The sequence below is a fragment of the Mizuhopecten yessoensis genome, unplaced genomic scaffold, assembly GCF_002113885.1.
Source record: "Mizuhopecten yessoensis strain PY_sf001 unplaced genomic scaffold, ASM211388v2 scaffold10045, whole genome shotgun sequence".
In the NCBI taxonomy this organism is placed as follows: domain Eukaryota; kingdom Metazoa; phylum Mollusca; class Bivalvia; order Pectinida; family Pectinidae; genus Mizuhopecten; species Mizuhopecten yessoensis.
Genome location: NW_018408351.1, coordinates 1,094,401 through 1,112,572, shown reverse-complemented (window position 1 = coordinate 1,112,572; position 18,172 = coordinate 1,094,401). Strand labels below are relative to the sequence as shown.

The 18,172-nt window shown below is 38.1% G+C and overlaps 1 protein-coding gene across 1 annotated transcript in view; it reads right to left on the bottom strand.

The window, feature by feature from the left end:
- Positions 1–18,172, bottom strand: part of LOC110459375 (gamma-aminobutyric acid type B receptor subunit 1-like) — a 206,794-nt gene that overhangs the window by 6,235 nt on the left and 182,387 nt on the right. The window contains exons 6-10 of the mRNA XM_021511597.1: positions 5,912–6,103; positions 3,905–4,053; positions 3,152–3,257; positions 2,796–2,859; positions 461–538 (exon numbers count right to left, since the gene is read on the bottom strand). Coding sequence (XP_021367272.1) covers positions 461–538; positions 2,796–2,859; positions 3,152–3,257; positions 3,905–4,053; positions 5,912–6,103 — 589 coding nt within the window. The remainder of the gene's footprint in view (positions 1–460; positions 539–2,795; positions 2,860–3,151; positions 3,258–3,904; positions 4,054–5,911; positions 6,104–18,172) is intronic.

The window sequence follows — 18,172 nt, the reverse complement described above, 5'->3', positions numbered from 1 at the left end:
ACTTTTGCCTGACTGTGTTTTAGTCCTGTGTGTTAGTCTGGGAACTAAAACACACCTTCTGAACTAAAACACACCTACACTCGGGTGTTTCCACCGAGCCAATCAGGCGAGAGGTGGGCGGAGCTTGTTACCGAACTCGGAAGCATTTGGCTCCATTGCCATCAAAAGGGTAGTTGGGACGTGAAGGTATACATCTTATGGTTTACAAATATTTTCTAGTTAAAACTATCTCTCCAGTGTGTATCGGTATAATAAAACGGTTAAAGTATGGGGTTGAGAAATATAGCAAGTTTCTGATGTCCCTTGACCATGCCTTTTTCCCTCGGCTTCGCCTCGGTAATAGACCTGGTCTCGGGACACCAGAAACTTGCTATATCCCTCAACCCCATAACCCCATACATTAACTGAATACTATACAGGTTATCCCTACTGATAAACATGGCTACACTAACATCCTCACCTATCCACTTCTCCTTCTTAATCCAGGTCAGGTTGTCTGTGTTGTAGTCATAGAAACCAAGCTTTTGGTATGTCCCATCTACAACAGATCATTACAATTGGTCAGCTTTGATACGTAACTATCAGCTTGATAATTTTGAAAAAGTAAGTTCAAAATAACATCATTAAACATTATTAGAGATATGCTCCACACCAGGACCTGATCAAAAGCTTTAAAAAGGATGACCTTCAGGTCATTTTATTTGACATTAACTCTCACGGTCAAAACTGATGTGAAGCTTTATATTCATTACATCATTATCTGGTAACTACAATATTTGCATACAAATTATCTTCACTGAAACTATGACTTGTGTTTGGTGTATTTTTTTGTAGAAAATAAAGTAGATTACTTATAATTACAAGAGCCATATACAAATGCACATCAAACAAGGACAGTGAATTAAAGATAAAAACATCTTGAAAACATTTAATCAAATACACCTACCCCGGTAAATACAAATTTGCTGAGTGATACCCTTACTAAATACTGCTACGCTTATGAAGACGAGGATTTAGAAGACTTAAAATAGGATAAACTGTTATTAATGATGACCTTCTTTAGACTTGAAAAGATTGACCTGGAAGGTGAATTGATCCAAAGTGACCCATGACTGTACAGAAAGACATTTTCTGAGTGACCTTGACATCTGACCTTTTTACCTAACCAACAACCCATGCAAGTTGAATGGGCAATGAAAACCTATAGGATGCTTTAATATCAGATTGACCCCTGGCCAAAGGATCTCATGTTTTGTACAGAAAGTGAGTTTCTATTGACTATAATGATGACCTTTGAACTTGAAGCATTCTCCAGCAAGCACTAATTGGGTAAGGATGTTATTTATAAAGTCTGAGTTAGAATGACAAATAGGAATTTGAAGTTATTGTGTTGAAACTAATTACAGTAGCTCTGTCTTGACCTTTATCATTTTTATAAAATCCCACACATAGGAGCAGAATAGAACAGAAGCTATGTTTGAAGGTTAATTGTTGACTTTGATTGACCCAGAAGGGCAGCGGAACCAGATTGAAACTAGAACACTGACAGGTCAGTAAGGGCCCCGTCTTGTGGCAATATATCCCCCATAATCATCAAGAAGCAATCTGCCCATATAGCTGAGCTTGACGTTTAACATTTGAACTTCAAAAAGAATTGCAAGGAAGCAAAATATACATTTTATATGTACTATGATGTGAGTCTTGTTTCCTTCCACCTCCATATTTGCTGGGCTAACAGAAATGTAAATACCAGTGCAATACTCATTTGTTAGCTTTGATTTGTTTTATTTCACCTTATATACCTCCTCCATCAAGAGCCAGGGTCAAAGTCAAAGATCCACTTTGTCTTTGACTTTTGTACCCAAATGACCTTAACCATTAACCCAGTGACCCTGATCTTTGGTCAGTTGACTTTTTCTTTAATTCCGACCAACTTTGCTTCTTAATATCATAACAAAATGTTCTTCAGTGAAAAATACAAAACTTGACCTGGACCCTTTGGACCGCGTAACCTGGCCCTAAGGTCAGTTGACTCTGAGTTAAGTTCTGAACAACATTGCTTCATAATGTCATAACAAAATGTTCCCCAGGGAAAAGGTACAAAATTTAACCTTGACCTTTGACCCAATGACCTTGACCTTTGGTCAGTTGACTCCTTGTTTAATCCTGATCAACTTTGCTTCAGTGAAAAGATGTAAAATTTGACCTTGACCTTTGAACCTTATGACCTTGACCTTTGACCTTGACTTTTTTCCTCAATGTGTATTTTTGTCAACTGAACATCTTGACCAAGTTTCATGAACATCGGTCAATAAATACTAAAGTTATCAGCCAGGAACAAAATTTGTGGACGGACAGACAGATAGACAGGGTTATTACTATAGGGCACCCGTATCTCCGATACGGGGCCCTAATAATTACAATATCCCTTATAATCTTTTGTACTGGAGATACCACATAATACATACTTGGGATTCCACTATTGGTCATTTCACAAATTAAAATCTTCATGTATATATTCTCTGAAGAACAATTGTGACATTTATTTTTTTAATCAGGAAAATGAAGGTAGTCTGGGGTATTTGATTTGCACAAGAACTGTTTATACAAACATTAAAAACGATCCATCCTTAGATGAGAGGTCGTACACAGTGTACTAAGACAGCAAAGCACTTAATTTATCTAGAAGCTGAAGTAAGCACAAAAACAATCCCATTCACCAAAGCTATAAAACCTGAACCAGAAAAGAGAAAAGTGTGTTCTCAGTGATAAATACACAAACTGTCAGGTCTTACTAGACATCTGTTCTATCTGAGTCCAAGCTATTCTGTCTCCCTCAGAGGAAAAGGCCACATTCCCCTGAAAACAAATTGAAAACATGAATCAATACTTCAAAGTTATATTTGAACTGGAGTGCGATTAATAAAATATCCTAGATAGACAATCTGAGAAGGCAGTACCACACATGCTATTCAACCTTTCACAATGGAGTCTCATGAATGCTTCATGAACTTGTTTTGCAGACAGAAAATGTCTGTTTCTATGGAGTTCTGAGAGTTTATTGAGCAAATTGCACTTTTCTTTACTGACTAAACACAGGTTTCAGGCTTTAGAGTGAGACATTGAGATTGAGGGCATCGGGTTGACTTACAGATACACCCAGAAAGCTTGTGTCATTCATGGCTGAATAAATCTCGCGACGAATGTCTTCGCTGTAGTAGTTAAAATCCTCCAATTTCTTGTTGTGTTTACTCAACCTGTAAAACAGCAGGACATACATGTTTTGTTTTACTTCCATGATATTTGGATCTTCAGTTGTACAACACAGATGTGGCCACTTAAAACCTGCTTAACAGCAAAAGTGTGTGGTGGTATGTCTTCTTTAGGTGGAAAGTCCCAAAGATCTGTGCTGGGCTTGAAGGAAGAAGAGTTCTGATTTGCTCATCCAACAAATTTGACACCTTTTACCCAGCCCCTCAGCTTCCAGGAGAGTTGGCTCTTTTCTTGATATAAAATTTGATCCCCATGTGCTAGGCATGCTTCTTCTACAATTTTGTTCTGTACTTTGGGAGATGTCATTTAAAGCAAATCAGCCTATTTGACCCCTATTGACCCAGTCTCTCAACCCCTAAAAGGGTAATCCCTTTTATTTATGTATTTTTTTTATCCCCAAGGCCTTAAGATGCTAGCACCAAATTTTGGTTGAAATCTGCTCAAAAGCTTGGGGGGAGATGTTGTTATATATATAAGAAAAGCTGATGGATGACAATGAATAACAGAGGACAGATGGATGATGGAAGAAGCACCACATCAGCTTATCTCCCTACACTGTACCAGGTAAGTACATTGGTTTACTATTAGCATGCTGCTGTTTATTTTAGCAAACCTTCTTCCCGAGACTTACCTCATGCTGGTCCTGTTGAGGGCAAGTGCAAGTGCCCACACTGCGTCATAAGCAAAAGGTGCCTCCGGGTAGCCGACCACCTGGGACATGTCTGTGATGTTACGTTCCTTCAGAATCATGTCAAGCCGTTCTGTAAACTCCCGAGAGGTCTACAATATCAACAAAGATGTATACTTGTTTATCATATTCCATGACCCTATGGCATATGAACACTTAGGAACACATTTTTTATATGACTTTCGTAATTGCCTAGATTTTCAGTTTCTAATCAGGCCATGTCCATACAATATTTAGTAACAAGGGACCTTGATACAAATATTTTAATAGCATTTCAACATCTGAATTTTAATTGTCATCAATATTGCCTCATTCCAGAAAATTCTGAACAGTCTTATACTTGATCTGTTATTTCATTAATTTAAAAAGAAATTGCTGGAAAAGATCTGTTAATGAACAAGGATACCATGGGCCTGACTGGGAGCTAGAGTTGTGCTATAGTTGTATGTTAGTGCTGTTTTTGTGACGTGATGTGGAAATGAACGCAAATGCAAAGCAATATATTATATTAACCCACAAAAAGATGATGGGGATTGCCCAATACAAAGGAGGCTCACGTACAGGTAACTGTCAGAAAGTAGGTAAAACCTAAATACATGGAAAATCTTCAATAAGATTCATCAGTTTGTAAATAAGGTACAATCAAAGTTTTATTTTATACACATGCGATGTATGAATTAAACGTGTCGCAAAGTTTAAAGATTTTAGCTTGACAAAGGGCCCAGATGGACTTGAAACATTACAACACGTACAATATGTTCATTGTTTCTGTATTAAGTAAAACTTTGATAATGCTTGGAAAGTCTGTTCCAATCTTAAGTATACTAGTTATAAAATATTGATTAATAAAGAATTACAGCATAATTAACCCAAAGCCTTATGACCTTGAAGGGTCTTACTTTTCATACCATTAAACTGCTATCCCAAGATAATTCCAACCTTTTGAGATTGATTTTTGTCCCACTGAGAACAAACAAAAAATGTTATTACCCTGTATAAACTATAGTAAACTTTAGCCCCTCCCAATGGAGTAATGAAATTTACAATTTTGATAAAGCACCGAAGGATTCCACTCTGGAGGAGTGTTTGATTTGAGGATTTCTGGATATAGAGAAGATCATTGAAGTTTTAGTTAATTTGACCCCTTTAGACCCTATCCCTAAAGCCTCAGGGGTGGGTCAACTATTAATATTTGTACAACCATCAAACTGCAATTATATGAAGATAATTCCAACCAAGTTTGAATTATTTCCTACTAAAAATAAAATGTATAAGTGTTACTTCCCCTTAGCAAGCTACAGTAATCTGTATCTACTCCCCAGGAGTAAATAAATGGGTGACCAAGGGGTGACGTAATTAACAAAGATGACAAAAAACTTCAGGATTCCATCCTGGAGGACCTTTCCATTCATGAAGATTATTCTTGGATTTCTTGTTCTAAACAAACGATTGTTGAAGTTTTAGCTACTGCTTTGGGCTCTGCCCCTCCGACCCCTGAAGAGGTTTGAAGAGGTTGTAAATCACCATATAGTTCATAATCTTCCTACTAATTGTATCAGAATTGGTGGAACACTTTTTGAAAAGAAGTTGAACTTGTGAATTTTTGTGGACAGACAAAGAGTTTCTGATGAGAATGGTTGGTCGTTGTCACATAAGACTATGTCTATTGTGTCTCGGGGACCTTAAAATATATATCCACACTATAAATGCTTCCTGATTTATAGTTTAGTCCATCCAATGCATTACCCAACCTTTATAATACAACATATCAATAAAACACAGTAAAACAAAGCGATCGGTATCAATATCTTAGTCACAAACAAAACCACATCTGATGATGATGTCCCCTGATGAGGGAAGATCAGAAAAGACACCAATCTACAACAAGAGTCATACTGTATAACATTAATATCTCTGGCCTTGATAATACCAAGACCTAGGCTGTATTACCATGTGTGACAGAGTGGCTGTGTTCTCCTGGTGTAGGACCACAGCCTCGGTGGCAAAATGGCCCTCCAGAGCCTCCTTCAGCTGGTCTGCTGTACAGTTGACCTTGGGGTCATACTTCTTGTACCAGTTGTCGGGGTACCAGCCAATGATGAACCATACATACTTCTTCCCATAAAGTTTCTCTTTGTAGGCCTGAAACATGTCGTCAGAAAAAAGGATTCTTTAAATATCAAACCATCAAAAGTGGCTAACTAATACCCCAACTTCTCATTGAAAATGGTCAAAATGACAAACAAATTACAGGGTGAAATTTTTATAAAAGTCTGTTGAAGACAGCACCACCAGTTGTATTATTTTATTATCATAACTACTCAATGTTTACTTTCAACAATTTCGAAGCAAAATTGCTCTAAATCACCACCTTAAATCGTTTTTAACACATATGATCTTCTTCTCCAGTGCTGGTTCATACCAAATAAGGTTACAATTTGTGCAGTTGTTCAGGTGGAGAAAACTTTTCAATATTAATTTACTGATTTTTTCCCCATCTTATACCACGTCCCTCTGGCCTCATTGGTCATACCAACTCCATTTATACAAACATGCTTACCTTGCCCCAACAATGTTTCAGACAGAATATGGTTACAATTTGGGCAGTCTTTCCATAGAAAAAACTATTGAAAATTAAATTACCAAGTTAGGTCAAATTCTGATCCTTTTCCCATCTCCCCCAGCTGGCTGGAGCCTTCAATTATTATAACATTCAACTTTGTTGCCTTGCTGATGCTAAACTTGGTTAAAATCCATCAAGTCACCTGTACACCTTTTCCCCCTATTTGACCCATGCTCTTAAGTCCCTAGAACGGCCACATCCTTCCTTTATGTTTTCAACATAGCAAGTTTTGTTAAAAACTGGTCAGTTGTTCAGGAAAACTTACTTGAATTTGTTGTCCAAGAGTTAAAAAAATATACTTTATTTATTTTACAACAATTATGAAACAAGTTATTTTAACTTATATTAATCACTCTTGCTTGCCCGGAGAAAACACACATGATTGGGCAGGAAACCCCTACCATTTCACGTCTGATCGGGGAATTGAACCCCTGCCGCCTTGGTGAACGGCAAGTGTGCTATACACTGCACCACCCGACCACCTGCCAACTGTCCAAGAGTATATCAGTTAGCAGAGATGAACAAACACAGTGATAGTAATCGAACCAGTCATCCTTGTCCATGTTTATATGTGTGTAATACACTTCATGTCAGTGTAGACCATTGCTCCATTACTTATAACCCAAATACACCAGGCATTTCCATACCCCTAGCAATGGGGGAGACTAACTCAATCACAGATGACCTTCAACCACTTCGTGATTGATTGTTTGACCTTCTAACAGACAACAATACGTGGCATCATGTGAGTGTTAATTTTGGGTTTGGTTTCATGATATGACAGCACATTAATCTAACCACTGGATTTGGTTACATTGTAGCAGCGGTGAATCTTTGTATTAGGTTTGGGTAAAATAATGACAACCGTCTGTCCAAATACACTAATTCCAATATTTAATATACAGTAATTACTGATAACAGATTTCAATATTTTATGACACCAATCAGCCACAGAGCACTCGTGCGTTATATTTGGTTTTAATATCTTAAGTGAAAGGGACAGCAGGGAATTTGTCTTGATGAGTTTGAGCAATATTATGACATGATCTGGGTTCATCTCATCATCATCATCATAAATTCTGTTATTAGATTTGTCAAAAAATTAATAAAAAATATTTTTCTGTAATCTTTTTGATATTGGGGTTTGCCTGTTCAACAAGGTATGCTATCATCTGCTTCTGTGACACTACGTTTAACAGTTCCATTTAATTCTGCAATCAGAAATATCTGCTTTCCATCAATAAGCACTCACAGAATCTTGAACAGAATCACATCCACTTAATCAATGGTGTCAGTTGCCAGAAAAAAACTTTTGTTCTGTGGAGCAAATCTCAGATACAATTTTTCATGATATTTGATTCCAGGCCATGTTGAAATTTCACCCATCATGAGCTGTATTTAAAAAGAGTGAAAATTACACTTTATCAATGAAGAAAAATGATCACATGCTATTTATCAGGAACTGATTATTTAAAGGCTGATATGATTAAGTTAACATAAATCTTTCATAACACACATTTTCAAACATATTCAAATTGAAAGCTAATGAGACTTTGAGTTGCTTCACCCTGTTGGTGATGGACAAAGTCCCTAGGATTTACATCAACAAATGTATAATATATATACACTGTATTTAACCTAATAAGGGCACAGGGCGTGGGTAATTGAGAGAAGGGACGGCCTTATTAAGTTACATTTATCTTGACTTTTCGCTACAGGTTATAATATACTAACAGTTACCTAGGTATACTAGGATGTGTGTGTATATCTATAGCTGGGTAACAGTGAGTGAATAGCACTCGGTTTTCCCGAACTTTGGGGCGCTGTCAAAGACGTGAAGATGGTAACTATGTCAGCTTGTTAACATCAACATTTATTAAATTCAGATATATATGGGTCGACCCCATTACCTCTTTCAGGGCAGTTGTTACCACTGTATCTAAGCCTGGGGTATAATATTTGTCGACAAATCTTCATATTTTTCTGTAAAATGCATAGCAACAGGTGATATGTAGGGATTATTTCTATTTAAAAAGGCTTAAACACATAGTTCACAGTAGTGACAATGGTAGTAATATACATTAACTTGTTCGTAAACTTTACCTTAAAATAGATCTTACTAAAAATTGAATGTTGAGAATATTTTCAAAGTTAGGAAGTTTTGTGATTCCAGAACAACAAGATCAAAACCAATTCTTAACTCTTTTGAAAGTACTAGAGCTCTGAAACTAAAGCTAGATCCATATATTTGACTAGAGTGGAGAAAGGCGCTAAAAAGCTCCAGAAAACTACCAATCAATAAGTCTAGCATCCATGCCAAGTAAAATTTTATAGAAATATATTCAAGGACACCATTCTAAAACACATGAATGAAAACAATTTATTCATGGTCCACCAACATGAATTTCATAGTGTTCACTTGTGCAAGACCAAACTTTTTGAGATTACTGGTTGCAGGCTATTAACAAAAGTAGCAACATTGATGTATCTTACATCCAGACTTCCGAAAGATATTCATTAAATTGTCCCCACCTGCTCCAGCGCAAACTAGACAAATATAGACTAAGAGATAATCTCCTGGGTGGAGTCATTTCTCACAGGAATAGCACAGGTGTCTGTTAATGGTCTCACTACAGCAGCCTCCCAGTGCAAGTGGCTTCCTCCCCAAAGGAAGCATTTGGCCCATTGTTACTCTTAATATAAGTTTACCAAAGGCTTTGACCAAATGCACCAAGCTTTATTCAGATATCAACCATGTTAAAAAAGTAGTAAATATAGTGGTTGCAAAAACATTAGAACCTCCAACACAGGAAATAAATGTGAAAGGTTGACATGATTTAACTTTCTTAAAACAATTAACAACAGAGACCCCACAACAATACATGGTAATATGTCCCTCCCACAAAAATGCATGGTAAGATGTCCCTCCCACAAAAATGTATGGTAAGATGTCCCTCCCACAACAATACATGGTAAGATGTCCCTCCCACGACACTATATGGTAAGCTGTCCCTCCCACAACAATACATGGTAAAATGTCCCTCCCACAACAATGTATGGTAAGCTGTCCCTCCCACAACAATGTATGGTAAGCTGTCCCTCCCACAACAATACATGGTAAAATGTCCCTCCCACAACAATACATGGTAAAATGTCCCTCCCACAACAATGTATGGTAAGATGCCCCTCCCACAACAATACATGGTAAGATGTACCTCCCATTACAATACATGGTAAGATGTCCCTCCCACGACACTATATGGTAAGCTGTCCCTCCCACAACAATACATGGTAAGATGTCCCTCCCACAACAATGCATGGTAAGATGTCCCTCCCACAAAAATGCATGGTAAGATGTCCCTCCCACAAAAATGTATGGTAAGATGTCCCCCCCACAAAAATGTATGGTAAGATGTCCCTCCCACAAAAATGCATGGTAAGATGTCCCTCCCACAAAAATGCATGGTAAGATGTCCCTCCCACAAAAATGTATGGTAAGATGTCCCCCCCACAAAAATGTATGGTAAGATGTCCCTCCCACAACAATGGATGGTAAGATGTCCCTCCCACAACAATGGATGGTAAGATGTCCCTCCCACAACAATGCATGGTAAGATATCCCTCCCACGACAGTATATGGAAAGATGTCCCTCCCACAACAATACATGGTAAGATGTCCCTCCCACGACACTATATGGTAAGCTGTCCCTCCCACAACAATGTATGGTAAGATGGCCCTCCCACAACAATACATGGTAAGATGTCCCTCCCACGACACTATATGGTAAGCTGTCCCTCCCACAACAATACATGGTAAGATGTCCCTCCCACGACAGTATATGGTAAGATGTCCCTCCCACAACAATGTATGGTAAGATATCCCTCCCACGACAGTATATGGGAAGATGTCCCTCCCACAACAATACATGGTAAAATGTCCCTCCCACAAGAATACATGGTAAGATGTCCCTCCCACAACAATACATGGTAAGATGTACCTCCCATTACAATACATGGTAAGATGTCCCTCCCACAACAATACATGGTAAGATGTCCCTCCCACAACAATGTATGGTAAGATATCCCTCCCACAACAGTATATGGTAAGATGTCCCTCCCACAACAATACATGGTAAGATGTCCCTCCCACAACAATGCATGGTAAGATGCCCCTCCCACGACAGTATATGGAACATTGTCACAGCCCCTACTGTCAATTCCTTCAGTGACAATTATTTTATCAATGAACTTTTTGATGCTGAGAGAGATTATTAACTATGACCTGTAACTTTACATTCAATTAATATAAATTTATAGAGTAATATATTGTTTAAGTTCATGTACTTTAATAAAAAAAATATTAAATAGATTCTAAGAACCACCATATTGCACTGCCAAAGTAGTATGATAGCAATTACTGAGCCACAGAGCAAGTGTAAAAGAGATGAAGAGAACTAGTTGTGAGCCTGGATCTTACCTACAAAGGAATGCCACTTCAAGGAGTACATCTATTCTCCCTTTCCCACCTGATGTGTTATTATAAAAACAGTTTTAAATATGCTTCACAATGATCTCTCTGGGACTGATTGCTGTACAAGGCCTGTTGCTAAAAACCAAGGGTCAGTCCAATGTAGTTTTAAGATGGTATCATATGAAACTGTCGGCAAATCCAATGGTCTGTTTTATATCCATGAAGTGTTCAGTAGTCACCCGAGAAGTGTGTAATTGACAATTATATCATTGTCCATTCCCTAATGTCTGTAACGAAAACGCAGAAAAGCCATCATTGTCAGATTCATGGCAGCCCGCATCTTTACAAACTGAAAAGAAAGACTAATTCATGTTTCTTGTCAAAATCAATATTCTGAATTATCTTCAAAACAATTTTTTTTCTTTAGGAAAAAAACCCTTTAAGCTTAGGAAGGAATTTGGTAGGTTTTTTTTACCATCTTTTGTAATATTGAATAAACTAGAACACTGACAGGTCAGTAAGGGCCCCATCTTGTGGCAATATATCCCCAATAATCATCAAGAAGCAATCTGCCCATATAGCTGAGCTTGACGATTGACATTTGGACTTCAAAAAGAATCGCAAGGAAGCAAAATACACATTTTACATGTACTATGATGTGAGTCTTGTTTCCTTCCACCTCCATATTTGCTGGGCTAACAAAAATGTAAATACTGGTGCAATACTCATTTGTTAGCTTTGATTTGTTTTATTTCACCTTATATACCTCCTCAATCAAGAGCCAGGGTCAAAGTCAGAGATTCACTGTCTTTGATATTTGGACCCAAATGACCTTGACCATTAACCCAGTGACCCTGATCTTTGGTCATTTGACTTATTCTTTAATTCCGACCAACTTTGCTTCTTAATATCATAACAAAATGTTAATCAGTAAAAAATACAAAACTTGACCTTGACCCTTTGGACCCCGTAACTTGGACCTAAGGTCAGTTGACTCTGTGTTAAGTTCTGAACAACATTGCTTCATAATGTCATAACAAAATATTCATCAGGGAAAAGTTACAAAATTTAACCTTGACCTTTGACCCAGTGACTTTGATCTTTGGTCAATTGACTTCTTGTTTAATTCTGAGCAACATTGCTTCAAAGTGTCATAGCGAAATGTTCACCAGTGAAAAGATACAAAATTTAACCTTGACCTTTGACCCAATGACCTTGACCTTTGGTCAGTTGACTCCTTGTTTAATTCTGATCAACTTTGCTTCATCATGTCATAACAAAATATTCACCAGTGAAAAGCTTCAAAATTTGACCTTGACCCCTGACCCGTTGATATTGACCTTTGGTCAGTTGACTCCTTGTTTAATCCTGATCAACTTTGCTTCATAACGTCATAACAAAATGTTTATCAGTGAAAAGATGTAAAATTTGACCTTGACATTTGAACCTAATGACCTTGACCTTTGACCTTGACTTTTTACCTCAATGTGTATTTTTGTGAACTGAACATCTTGACCAAGTTTCATGTACATCGGTCAATAAATACTAAAGTTATCAGCCAGGAACAAAATTTGTGGACGGACAGACAGACAGACAGACAGACAGAGTGATTACTATATAGGGCACCTGTATCTCCGATACGGGCCCTAATAACCAAAAATTCAGAATAAAATTACCTTAAAATATAACTAATAGTAGACTCTCAAGAAGACTAACAACTTATTACCGTATCAAAGCATGCGTTTTCTTGTGTTTATTCAAGGTCTATATAAAGTGTCTAATCATCCTTATTGATTTTATATATAATTTCTACAAAGATGCTGTCATACTTGATTCCAAATTAATGTTTGAGCATCCTTATGAATTCATGTCCACCTAAGTCGTTAATTGCATTAGAGCGAAAGTCTACATGACATGGGTCTAGGGCTGTCAGTAAAGTCTGGCAAGCTTGATAAACTATAGAACACTGATAACATATTTTAAGTATTGCTGACTGTGTGGTTCCACAAAAACCGTGATTTATTCAGATGTTATTGTTAGGTACCGGGGTAATAATACCAGGTATTCCAGTTTCTTCACATAAGTTAGGAAACAGATTTCTTTGAACTCCCCCTATGATGCTAACCAATCTTTGAGACTTCAGGTGTAGACAATATAATTCCATGGTTTTGTGGTCACTTTGGGTCTTCAGTAATATAGCCCTAACAGGCGTAGACATGTCTGGGGGTGCTACTTATACATCAGACATGCCTATAAACACATGGACAAGTAAAGGACAGGATAACCCACATGGTTGGACAGCTACCTTCCATCCTTAAACAGCCGTGCTCACACGACATCGCGGCGTCCTATACAACTTCACCAGTTCTCCTTGTGCTCCATCAAATACAGAGTTTACGTGCCGGGGCAGTGATGGCAATGGTGCCATATGCAGGCTGATGAAGCACAGCAGGAACAGTTTGCTTTTTATATGTTCTACACATATAATGAAAAATGATCAGACCAGTAACATTTATTTTCGGTTATATTTTCATTTTTATGATTCGGTCTAACAGAAATAATATGAGGATATTGCGAACACACCATAAACATCAGCATGTATTGGTGAACAGGAAACTTTGACAATCAACAACGCAAGCCTTATACGTCATTCCTCATAGAATACAGCAAGGTGTGGACAACGGGCAAATTCACTAGCTCAGTTGTCGAGGTCTTATATAGCAGAATCTGGGGTTTATAGTATAAGAAGTAGAAAATGCCACCAAATCTGAAATGTATCAAACATGCTAAACTACACTAAAATGAGTCTAAAAGACACAGATTCCCAAATCCCACACTTAGGAACTAAAGCAAGGTCACAAAAGCCAAAGCCAACGGTCAAGGTTACAAAACATGCTGTTTTCATAAAGGAGCAATCGAATGTGAAGTTGCTTGACCGTATAGCTGCATTATTATGTCTGTTACTAACCTTAAAGCACAAACATAACCTAGATCAAAGGTCAAGGTCACCAAAATGTCATGCAACATGTTCTACTTACAAAGGTGCATAAGTCATATTTACATCCGAAACTACCAATCGCATCCCACGTCATCAGCTATGTGAATATTTGCCTACACTCCTGGCATGTGATATGAAAATTAAAATCTTTTTCAATTCACATGAGATTTATGAAACCCATCCCAAAGTTTTCTTAGCCTCACGCACGACATAGGAACTATATTATAGTCTTGTAGGAATGTGTAAATAGTTATCATTTGCTGCCCTGCCCCCCCTCCTCCCTAGAAATCCATCCATTAGAAGCCTCGTTGATATCAAACACTTATGTGATTTATATATTCTTGCATGGCTTGATATAGGTTTGTACCTACAATGGCCAATCGGTCAATGTATCTAATAGATATATGTATTTTGGTTAATTAGTCTGACTTCAAAACATTTGGAATGTTTGTCCTGTGTGTGTTAGATGCTTCAGGTCAGTTAGACATGTAAACACAGACACTGAGTAAACTGAACCCCCATGTACCCAGGTTTGGTCGGTCTGACCTTCGGGACAAGGTCAGTCTGACCTTCGGGACATTGTTCATCAATATCAGTCAAACTAACCATGAACTTATACACTGGTGCCCGTACTGTCCTCTACAGCATAAAGGTTCAAGGCAATACCTTTCACTTACAATGACAGCACAGCTTGTAAGCTGTGAGGAGTACCACACATCGGCTAACATAGCAGGGTAGTTATATAATGTACCGTATTGTACCAATTCAATCTATCATCTGTCTATGATGTAGACAGGGAAAGTTTCCACACTTCACAGAGGCATTCCTGGTTTTGTTAAGCAGAAGATAAACCTCTCTGTATCTACCTTGATGGTGGCCGGGTGCATTTGTTTCACAATTTCATCTTGTTTTTAGGAAGGCAAGTGTGGGAGAAAAATAATCAATCACTCCTGATGCAGACAGGCAATCTCAACCCTGGGTAAACAACTTTTGAAGTTTAGCACTCAACCAAACCTCATGTAAAACCTCTAAGATATTAATTACCCCCAGGTGGGGAATTCTCTGTCTACATTGCACTAGTTGATTGATTCTTTTCCTTGTCAGCCATTTTGACAAATATGCATTGACATGTATACAGCATTGACATGTATACAGCATTGACATGTATACAGCATTGACATGTATACAGCATTAATATTGCATGCTGTCACATCAGTTGTTGTCCTTCTCTCCAGGCAAGACAGACTTTTAAGACCATTTCCTTAAACTATCAACAACATGGATATCCCTGTCTGGTAGATACTAGTAGGAATTTGTTGCATGCAATAAATGGTTTGGAATTTCGGTCTGGTGTAATTTACATTGGCTTTCCACATAAATGGCTGGTGTTTTCCTGAAGTATGAGTGTAAAAGTTTTAAAGATATTCATGTACATCAGTTAACGATTGTGGCTGTTCAACCTCTACCCAAATTTGTCCTCCATGATGATTTTAACAGCAAAAATTAGTACACAGCTTGTATTTGTCATACTTTCATTGTGAAAGGCAAAATTAACACAAGACAACATGTTTTATCCCTGAAGAAGTGAATATTGAAGAGTGCAAAACATTTCTTACAGGAACAGAAAACAAAATGATATCAAGAATGCATTGACACAATAGTGCTAGCATCAAATGCTAGACACTGATTTTACCAGTAAACATCTGAAGGACATGAACGCCCCTTTCGCACTGTAGAGCAACAGTGACCTTTGCACTGACCTTTGGATCCTGATATCTACNGCAAAGCCCTTCTATATTACTACTAAAGTACTGCCAATAGCAGCTTCATCTTATGAGACTATAACTGAAGTTGGTCTTTGCACCTCCGAGTGACTTAACAGTGTCACTACCGAACTTATCGGTATCTTCTGCTTTGATCCCGAACACCAGCTGCCTGTCTCAAGTGTCTGAGATCAACAAACAAATTTACGTCTGGATTTTTCACCAATTTNATGCTACGGGCCCAATATCAGTACCCTGGGCCTTTTGGTTATTGAGAAGAAGTCGTTTGAAGAATTTACGACATTTTACCCTGTGACCTTGAAAGTGGGTCAAGGTCATTCATTTGAACAAACTTGGTAGCCCTTCATCCCATCATGCTACTGGCCAAATATCATCACCCTAGGCTTTTTGGTTATTGAGAAGAAGTTGTTTGAACATGTGAAGACATTTGACCCCTGTGACCTTGAAAGTGGGTCAAGGTCCTTCATTTGAACAAACTTGGTAGCCCTTCATCCCAGCATGCCAAATATCATTACCCTAGGCTTATGGTTATTGAGAAGAAGTTGTTTAATGTAAAATATTGACGCCGGACGGACGGACGACGGACCAGGTGAATTGAGCTTATGATATCTGTGCATGACTTTATGACAATTAACCATGAGGACAGACATGGCTAACACCATATGCCTCCTCACCATAAAATTTGGTTTGATTTTGGTTTAGTATTGTTTAACGTCCTATCAACAGCTATGGTCATTTAAGGCCGCCTTCCCTGTATGCAAGATGCATGCGTGTAGTGTATGTGTGTGGTTTGGGTGGCTGCGGAGTATGTTCGTGTTTGTCTCCTTGTGATAGCCCGGAACTGATGCCGGCTTTATAATACTACCTCACTGAAACATACTGCCGAAGACACCCAGCAGGACACCCCACCCGGTCACATTATACTGACAACGGGCGAACCAGTCGTCCCACTCCTAAATTGCTGAACGTTTTAAGCAGGAATAGAAACTACCATTTTTACAGACTCTGGTATGTCTTGGCCAGGGGACAGAACCCAAAGCCTTCCTCTCAGGGGCAAACGCTCAACTAAAGGCCAAAAGTGAGGCGTTGTCAGGGGAGACATTAGGAAGTAGAAAGATGTTAAGGAAGAAGAGAAAGGATAACATTCCAAATTTAGTCGCCTCTTACGATCATGCAACGGGGGCAGCAGGTACAGTTCTTACGTCTTACCTTCAGGGACTCCTTACCATAAAACAAAAGGCAGACATAACTAGCAGTTACATTTAAGCTGAAGAAATTGGTTTGTTAATATGATCGAGAAACCAACCAATATTAGGCAATCCTATCTTTCAAGAGACGACCATTTTCTCATCTTCAAATGGTTTTTGCTAAATAAATAAATACTTACGAGACCATCTCTATTAAGATAAACCACTTTGGGGCCTTCCTTTGAGGATCTGTTTTGACTGTAAGTTTTGTATACTGTACACAAAAAACTTTTCGTTGCATCTCAGCTTTCGCCTTTTTCGACCTCTGTAATGGGGGCTTATTTATCACGACAGTAAAAATAAGTACAAAACATACTTTACATAGTAATAGCATGTGAAGGGCGAAATTAATAATTTGGGAAATCAGATTTTACCAGTAAGGGCGAAAATTTGACTTGGCAAAAGTTTCTCCCGCTATACAGTAATATCTGGTATCAAATAGTGCAAGAATATCTGGTATCGAATAGTGCAAGAATATCTGGTATAGAATAGTGCAAGAATATCTGGTATAGAATGGTGCAAGAATATCTGGTATAGAATGGTGCAAGAATATCTGGTATCGAATGGTGCAAGAATATCTGGTATCAAATGGTGCAAGAATATCTGGTATTGAATGGTGCAAGAATATCTGGTATCTAATAGTGCAAGAATATCTGGTATCGAATGGTGCAAGAAAATCTGGCATCGAATGGTGCAAGAATATCTGGTATCGAATGGTGCAAGAATATCTGGTATAGAATGGAGCAAGAATATCTGGTATCGAATGGTGCAAGAAAATCTGTCATCGAATGGTGCAAGATTATATGGCATCGAATAGTGCAAGAATATCTGGTATAGAATAGTGCAAGAATATCTGGTCTAGAATGGTGCAAGAATATCTGGGATAGAATGGTGCAAGAATATCTGGTATAGAATGGAGCAAGAATATCTGGTATCGAATGGTGCAAGAAAATCTGGCATCGCATGGTGCAAGATTATATGGCATCGAATGGTGCAAAAATATCTGGTATCGAATGGTGCAAGATTATATGGCATCGAATAGTGCAAGAATATCTGGTATCGAATGGTACAAGAAAATCTGGCATCGA